This window comes from Arachis duranensis, chromosome 6 (assembly GCF_000817695.3).
Source record: "Arachis duranensis cultivar V14167 chromosome 6, aradu.V14167.gnm2.J7QH, whole genome shotgun sequence".
NCBI lineage: Eukaryota > Viridiplantae > Streptophyta > Magnoliopsida > Fabales > Fabaceae > Arachis > Arachis duranensis.
The window spans coordinates 863143-872317 of NC_029777.3; the positions used below are offsets into that span (position 1 = coordinate 863143).

The window sequence follows — 9175 nt, forward strand, 5'->3', positions numbered from 1 at the left end:
GCGTCGGCGGGAGGCTGGGCAGCATCGGACCGGATAGCGGAGTGACTTTACGGAACAGAGCTCGCAAATGGAGAATGAAAAATTAGTGTGAATATTTTTATTGTCTTTTTATAAAAATTTATTTATTCACTATTAGCTGTTGACTTAACATTAGAATCATTTTATCAAAGGAAACATATATTTAAAACTTATTTTGTTAAAGAAACGATTAAGATCCATTTTGTCAAAACTAAAATATTTAGAATGTGAAAATGACTATTTATTTATTTATTTATTTATTTATTTATTTATTTTGTAGAGTTTATTTGTTAAATTGTAAAATTCAATTGAAGATCCAAATCCGTAAATTTTATAGTCACCAAAAAAAAGGGGTAAATTTTATGTATAAATTAATCCTAGAGCTTGATAAAGTTGCTCATCCCGTAGCTAAATTTTGAACATATCCCATCCATCCATCATACACCGCCCAATAAACATTTTGTCCCACGCTACTTTATTACTTTGTCCCTTCACACTAATGCATGCAGATTCACATTAACCAATCTCGATTAAATTATGAACAATAAAACAAATCACTGTAAGAATAAGTGAGAATACCAATTCCTTTGATCAGAGAACTATACACAGATACAAGGTATATTCACCTAAGATGTCAAAGATTAAAATAACTAGATCTAATATAAGGTATATATATACCCAAATCAGTAGCCCCCACGCTTTCCACTCTTTTTCTTTAAGGCAGATTTGAGGAATAATAAGCAAACAATTAAGAATCCCAATGCTGCCAACCCTCCCACTGCAAGAGCCACTGTTCTTTCTGTGTGTTGGTGCCTCCCGCTCCCTATTCCAATCAAACACCATGGTTATAATGTTATATTATTGTTATTATTAACCCTAAAAAATAAATAATCATCATCATCATCATCATCTAGAAAAAATAATAAAAATTAATAATCCTTCAACAAAAATTTTATACATAAATTTTGAGATACTGTTACTGATCGATTGTTAATTTTTTAATGATAAATATTAAAATTCTGCCATCAGTTTTTAAATAAAATAATTAAATAATCAAACATATAATAATTAAAAAATAAGGGAAAAAACATTAAAACGGAAAATGACAAATCAAACCCAGATGAAACCAATATCTTCCCCAACCCCACTCAAACACTCCAACGGCTTTTGGCCCAAACATTTAAAATCAATGACACAAGCAACGTAACTTAATTAGCGATGGAAAATAGTTGACTTCACGTGAAGATGATAGAAGAGTCATTAGATGAAAATTTAATTAAATCAATTAAATTATTTAATGACTCTCAATTATTAACTTTCCGAAAAATCGACTGCAGCTGAGTTTACACCTTATATACCACTACTTCAAAATTCACACGATCAACATAGCATTGATAATCATAACAACACTATTATTAATTAGTTAATCACCTGGCGAAGAAGAAGAAGAAGAAATGGTGCCAGGAACTCCATTAGGGTAAAAACTATAACTAAGATAACAACCCTGCAAATAAACCTGAGCAGAAATAGAGTCACCACACTGAACCTTAACCTGTTCCTCAGCACTCGCAATACAATCACCACAATCGTCATTTCCCATATTACCCTCGCACTGACCCAACACATAAAGAGACTCGTAACTCCCAGTGTAGAACAAATTACCATTATTACCCTTCACACCATTCTCCACCATCTGAAACGCCGAGTCTCTCTTCCCTTCAAACCCAACCACATCACCACCGTTCTTCATTTTCTTTGAACCGCAAACCTTGTAAAGAAGCTGCGTCTTCGGCACCTCCTTGAACCCGACAACCTCGTACCTCAGGTAACACCCGCTCAGCTGGATCCTCGCCGCCGCCACGTCACCGCCGCAGAGTTTTCCGAGCATGTTTGGGATCTTGCTCACGCAGTCGTAGCAGTCGGAGTTTGTTAGGTCGCCTCTGCATTGGTAGGCTCCGGCGACGGCAGAGTTTCCGCCGTCGCCGGAGGTCGTGGCGGCGAAGTTCTTCTGCGAGGACTGTGTGACGAGTGCGTTCAGGAGAGTTTTCAGGTTCTGAGAGGCGGCGCCGGATGGGTCTTGAAGCTTTTGATCGGCGCAGCCTTTGTAGATTAAGGTTGTGGTGTCTGAAGAGGAGGTTTGTGTCGGAATTTGAAGGAGGAGGAGGAGAATTGGAAGTGAGAGGAAGAAGAGAAAGGTGGGGTTTTGATGGTTTTTGAGGGCACCCATTTGAGGGATTGAAAGAGAGATTGGGAAATTTTCTACATGGAGGGAAGGAGGTTCTAGAGAGTAACGGTGTTTTGCTCTTGATTGGTTAGAGAAGAAGAAATGTGGATTTTCATTTTCTTTTTTCTTTTTCAAGTTTCTTTGGTAAGAGTTTTAAGCTTTTTTTTTTTTTATTCATTTCAATTTTAAGGTTTCCTTTTTGGTGCTCCTTTTTATTGTTTTTTATGACTTTAATTTTAATATAGTAAAAATAAAAAATAATTATAAATAACTGGTCAATGAACTCGTATGCTTTAGACGAGCATTTAAATAGTAGGATTTTTTAAAACAATTTAAGAAGGTGAATATTTTTAATTAAATTAAAAAATTAATTGATATTAATTTAAATATAAAATAGATATAAAAAAAAGATATTATGAAACTTACATTTCTCATCATAAATATTTTTTTTACACTATTATTAAACACTCTTTTTGTTAGTAACAGTAATAATAATTAATAATAGCACTATGGTGAAATTTTCTTTTTCTTTTTAAAGTACAAAGTTAGGATCCCATTGAAAGTTGAAAGTTGAAACATCTAAAAAAGGCATAAAAGTTGAAAGTATAAGGTCGCCAGCAATGCTTGGTGTAACATTGTGCAAAAAATAAAATATTAATTTTTGTATTTTATAGTACTATTATCTTTAATTTATAAATATTTTAATTTTTTTAAAAATAACAGGACAAAATAAAAAAAAGCTACAAATATATCATTCTAAAACAAATAACGGTCATCTTATTTAGTAAGAAAGAAAAACAAAATATACTAATAAGTAAAGAGTTAAAAATATAACAACCAAAAGACAAATAATTATTATCACATCAAGCTAAACCATTAGTATATTTATTTGTCTTTCTAAACTTATTTAGATACCAACATTACAAACTTAGATCTATAATTTCGAATTGTTAGGAACTTAAAATTATGACTTTAGTAGCCTAAAAGTTTACATAATCAGAATTATACAATTAAATAGCTCTATAGAATTAAGAGTAAATAATTATTTTAAAAAGTAAATAGTTAAATTAGTCTATGAAAAATTAATTTTTTTAAACTAATTTTTTAAAAAAATTTAATCAAAATTATTCTTTAAATATTTTAAGTTAGTTATTTTAATTTTTTTATTAGTTCCGTTAAAAATTTATGATGTGACACATTAAGTGATACTCAAGACAGACCTAATAGTTATAATTAGTGGTTAACATAATAAGTTTATGAAATTAGATCGAATCAATTTCAAATTGAGAGATTCCAATACCTCAAATTCTCTCCTCAATTAGATTTTTATATGATCTAATTTCATAAATTTATCATGCTAATAGTCAATTAAGACTCCTATGTGTGTGTGTTGTAGTATTAGTTTACGTGCTATATTAACAAATTTTAACACCATCAATAGAAAAAATGATAGAAAGACTAATGTGATTAATTTAAAATTTTTAAAGGACGAATTTAATTAAAAAATATTTTAAAACTAATTTAAAGGACGAATCATCTTTTAGGAACGAATTTAACTATTTATCCTTATTTTAAATCTTAAAAAAATAGAATTTTAACAAAATACATTTTAAAAGAAGTGAATGATAAAACGGTTCATTAAAAATATATTTTATTTAATATATTAACTAAACATCTGGTGAATGACTAATTTATATAATTAACAATTAATTTTTTATGAAATTATTACTTTGATCCCATTTTTTTTTGTTTTTGCCTCCATCTCCAATTCCAACACTACCAATAGTCTTATGACTCTTATCATCAATTATTAATATAGTTCTCTGAATTGAACCAATAATCAAACTGATCAAAATATTGATTTATTAGTTTATTAGTTCAATTAATAAATTACTGATTCAACCAATAAAATTAAGTCTACATAAATAAAAAATATAAAATAATCTAAAACCTAAAATTAAAATTAACTGACTAATTAGTTCATATTTATTATATTGTTATATACTATATGTATTTATTAAAAAATAATATTAATAAATATCATATAATCATAAAAAAATAATTAAAACATAAATGTCAATAAAAAATATTACATTTGAATTTAAATAAAATATCAAAAAAATTAAAACAAAAAAATAGAAATTCAAATTTTGTATTTTAATTCAAATTACAAAAAATATACATTTTTATAAACTTATAAATTTAAAATAGAATCATAAACGATTTCTAAAAATTCGTTAAAAATCATCCTTACACTGCATTAACATCTAAAAATCTATTATCGAGACTTTTAATGTTAAAAAGATTATTAAAAAGTATACCTTCCAAGGTGATATAGAAGCTAAAATTTAAATTTTTGCAGAATCAGAAATAACAAATAGCTATACAATATAAAATGACTAACTATATTTATACAATATGTAATTTATAAAATGATAATTTAATTAGTATAATATTTTAATTATTTCAAAAATTACATATTATATAAATATAGTTGATTATTTTATATTGTATAACTATATGTTACTTTTGACACTGAAAAAAATTCAAATTTTAGCTCCTAGTCACCTTAAAGGATTATACTTTTTAATAATTTTTGTAACATTAGAAGTTTTGATAATAATTTTTTAGATGTTAAAGAGTCCAATGATGATTTTTAACGAATTTTTAGAAATCGTTTATGGTTTTGTTTTAAATTTATAAATTTGTAAAGATATAATTTTTTTGAAATTTAAACTAAAACACAAAATTTGAATTTCTATTTTTTTTTTAGTTTTGATTTTTTTATATTTTATTTGAATTCAAATAGGGATATTTTCTTATTGATATTTATGTTTTAAAGTTAATATAAGTACAATTAACTTAAGAATAATAAATATCAATAAATTGTATAAGTAGTAAATCGAATCAAATAGATTTGATTTACTATGTGTATGTTGTATAGTAGATTCTGTTTGATTCAATTTACTAGGTGATCAAACTAAATCAAAACAACCTAATTTAATTTACAATGTATTGAATTTCATTCATTCATAAATTGAAGCTATCCATTTTAAATTTGTCTTTATTTTTACTCATTCGAATTATATTTATTCAATTTAATACTAAAAAAACTAAATCAATTTAATCAATTTAATTTACATATATTTGTGCATAAAAATATACACGTAATATTTTTTTATTTGAGATTTTTATATAATATTAAATCTCACTTGATTTATTACTATCATTTACCCTAAATTTTACCGGTTCCTTAAATATTTCACTATTTTTCATATATATATAACATAATTTAAAATGTGGTCAATAATAAATCCATTGAACCACTTTAGAATAATTATAAGTTAATTAAAAATTTTAAAGTTCATTATAAAATTATCATTCATCAATTGTTTGCCTACAAACTTTTGGCCCCCTCAAAAAAAAGTCTAGCTCTGTCATGAGCTTTAGTACCATAAAATAAACTTATTTCTAAAATACCATAATAAACAAATTGTTCTAGTAAAAAAGAGGGGAGTATTTTGTAGTCAAACTTTTGTTTCATAGAAAAAAGTTGTATTTTCTAACAGGGATCATTAGCACGGTGGGGTCTTTGAATTTATTAATGATTAATTAAGCATAGGTTTTTTTCTAAACTAAAATAAAAAACCTTTAATTTAAAAAAATATTCTATCTTTAATTTTTAAATTTTTTTTTTGTTTAAAAGAAGTTCTTCTAAACCCTGATGAATTTTATTTTTATATAATGAGTGAAGTTTGTTTAGTTCTTCAACAAATTTTACTATACTTGTCTAAATAAATACATATTATAAATAAAAAAATAAATTTTTTTATAAATAAAAATATCATCTACTTTTATTTTATAATATATGCATATCAATAAGACATGTAGAAAATGAAAAGAATAGATGAACATAATAAAAAATAAATAAAAAATAATTAAGAGTATGGTTTAAAATTTTTTATAATATATACCAATAATCAATAATGCATATAAAAAGTGAAAAAAATTATTATAGATATTCGATAGAAGTAGATTATATTTTTATTTATAAAAAGTATCATCTTTTTATTTATAACATATATTTAATCAGACGAGTGTGATAAAGTTAGGCGAACTTCACTTATTATATGAAGTTTGTTGGGGATTAGATGAACTTTTTTTAAACTAAAAAAATTAAATTCTAAAAATTAAAAATAGGATAATTTGTTTTTTTATAAATTAAATATTTTTTTATTTTAGTTTAAAAAAAATCCAAGCATAGGTTAAATTATTGGTGGCAGAATTACAAGAGGATTGATACAGGCATGTGTTGCAAACTTGGACGTAAGGTAAAAGTCCATGATATTCATTTTGACCCAAAAACCAAAAGGCATTGTGGGAGTGGCATGTATTATGTATAAAGGTAACTTTGGAATGCATGTTAATTGTTGACTAAAAAAAAAAATTTCACAACAAATATGAAATGGTACGAACTATTGATGAGGTGGACCGTGTGGAACCGTGGCAGCTGTTAGAATTTTGAACGGATGGGACCCTCAGGCTCATCAATCATGAACGTTGTTATTGTTAACTCGTTTAACGTTACGGCCTTACGGGCTTATGGTATATTGACTATTGAGCATCAAAATAGCAGAAGAAATACAAAATCCGCTATTCAATTCAAAGCAAGCTGGAGCGTAGTGATATTTAATCTGTAGGACTGTAGATTTCCTATAAATTCTAATTTCAATAAAATATTTTTTTTTTGAAAGAAAATCAACTTCGTCTCTTTTTCAAAACTAATTTTGTCCAATAAAATAACTAAAATGACAATATACTTGTAATTAGGGCATGACCCGTACAATATGAATATACAAAATCAGTACTGTTAGAAAGATAAACTAGTAATAATTTATTTTATTTAGTATTCATTAATTTTAATTGTTATGATAATTAATTAATATTAAATAAAATAAATTACGACTATTTTTGGCTAATTATTTTTTGTTATCAAATATTTTCAATTAAATGTGTGTAATCTAACTGGCTATTGTGTGTGTTCTAATCGCACACATAATTAAAATACACACATAGCTTATTTTCATGATACTACATCACTATACAATTTTTTTCAATTAAATGTTTGTGTGTTTTTTTTTGGCTCTAAGTATACATTGTATTTAATTCCTCTTTTACCTTTTTAGGCCACTTGCCTAATGATTCTTAATTATATTCCATTCATTCTTTTTGAGGATGAGACATAAAGGTAAAGATCCGGTAAAGAAGGAGAACACCGAAGATGGGGATGCCGAGAATACATTGGACTTGGCAATTTCCATGCAACCCGAGCTCCCGCATCCACTAGCTGAAGGTGGAGGAACGCTTTAGAGCCATTCTATCTGGATTGTGTTCGTACACGGAGGACCGTACAACGCTTAAGTGTGGGGGAAAATTTGCCATTTTTGGAGCGTAAACATTCTTTTCCGAACACTTTGTACTTTATTTTTGTTTCTTTTTATTATGTTTCTTGTAGATATTTAGAGTATTTTTGACTGTTGCATTGCATTTTTATTTTGGTATATATATCTTAGTTTATTTCTAGTTATTGCATTTGGCAATTTTACTTTTGCATGGTATATATTTTATAGATAGAAGTTGTGATTGGATGATATGAATAGCATAGCGCTTAGTTCAATTTTGTCCTAATTGTTCATGTTAGTTTTTTTATGTTGAAAATTAGGAATAGAACTAAGAAATTTTTGAAATTGCATCCATCACATCATATATACATATGGAAAATAATTTTGGTGAAAACAACAAAGATTTTCAAAAATTTTGTTTTTAGGGCGTTCTATTGAATTGGTTTGGAAAATTATTTTTAAACTTATTTGAATGGTTTTTGTAGAACATAGAAAAGAGATAGAATAAACAACCGTGTGAGTTGTTGAGCCATATTGTGTGATTGCATATTTTAACCACTATTTTTGTTCATTGTGTGATATGCTCTTTCTATGATTATGATCTTAGATTTTTTAAATTTTTATTTTTGATGTTTGATGTCTTGAATACATTTAGAATGATTGAGGCCATTTTTTAATTAAGCTTACTTACTCATATAGCCATACCTTCATATCTATCATTGTGAGCCAATATTGAACTTTTTAATCCCTTTTTATTCTAATTATTACCACATCACAACCTTAAGCGAAAACCTATGATTTACCTTGATTTGTATCCTTGATTAACTTAGGATGAGAAGTGTGTTGCATTTAAGTGTGGACAAATTTTAAAGTAACTTTGATAGAAAGAATAAAAGTATATTGGATATGTTGAAATATTTTGAAAATAGGTGCATTCATGTATAAATTATTAAACCATATGCATTTTGGTTTCTAAAAAAAAATGAAAGAAAAAGTTATAGAAAAAAAAGGGGACAATAGTTTTCCCAAAGAGAAAAGAAATGAATAAGGAATGCATATGTGGATTTGAATGAAAAAGCACACATGAATGTGTGTGAAAAAGAAATTATGAAAGGTTATGAGTGTATATTTTTGTTATTGGATTGATATAGGTTGAGTTGGATATCTAAACTAATCAAGGATTCAATCTTAATCCACTTGTCTATATCTATCATATCTTAACCCTAACCCCATTACAACCCTAATAAGTCCTCATGATAATTGTATTCATATATCATATGTTTGTTGATTATTAGATGAAAAACTAATCCTTAAAAGCATGATTAGAGGAGACTTGAGTGAATTGAGTCTAAACACCGAGCGATTAGAGTGTATACACTCCTAATGAGGGTTCAATTGCTCAATTCTATGTTTTCACACCTCATATTATGTATATTCTTGCAAGTTTCTTCATTTTGGAACTTAAATCAATTTCTTTGCTTAGCCCTATATGTTCATATACTTGCTTGAAAATTTAATTGTTTGTTTTCAC

At 26.8% G+C, this 9175-nt stretch overlaps 1 protein-coding gene across 1 annotated transcript; it reads right to left on the reverse strand.

The window, feature by feature from the left end:
• Window positions 1-508: 508 nt before the first annotated feature.
• LOC107491720 (plasmodesmata-located protein 1) lies at window positions 509-2364 on the reverse strand. The gene is made up of 2 exons (XM_016112630.3): window positions 1450-2364; window positions 509-841 (listed from the first exon to the last, which is right to left on the reverse strand). Exons 1-2 carry the CDS (start codon window positions 2243-2245, stop codon window positions 702-704), a joined length of 936 nt encoding a protein of 311 aa, XP_015968116.1. The 5' UTR covers window positions 2246-2364; the 3' UTR covers window positions 509-701.
• Between the last annotated feature and the right edge of the window lie 6811 nt (window positions 2365-9175).

Excerpts from the sequence above, each read along its gene's own strand:
- LOC107491720 (XM_016112630.3), bottom strand. The coding sequence starts at position 2,245 with ATGGGTGCCCTCAAAAACCATCAAAACCCCACCTTTCTCTTCTTCCTC. Across the intron at positions 842-1,449 it reads TTCTTCTTCTTCTTCGCCAG|GGAGCGGGAGGCACCAACAC; the intron begins GTGATTAACTAA and ends TGATTGGAATAG.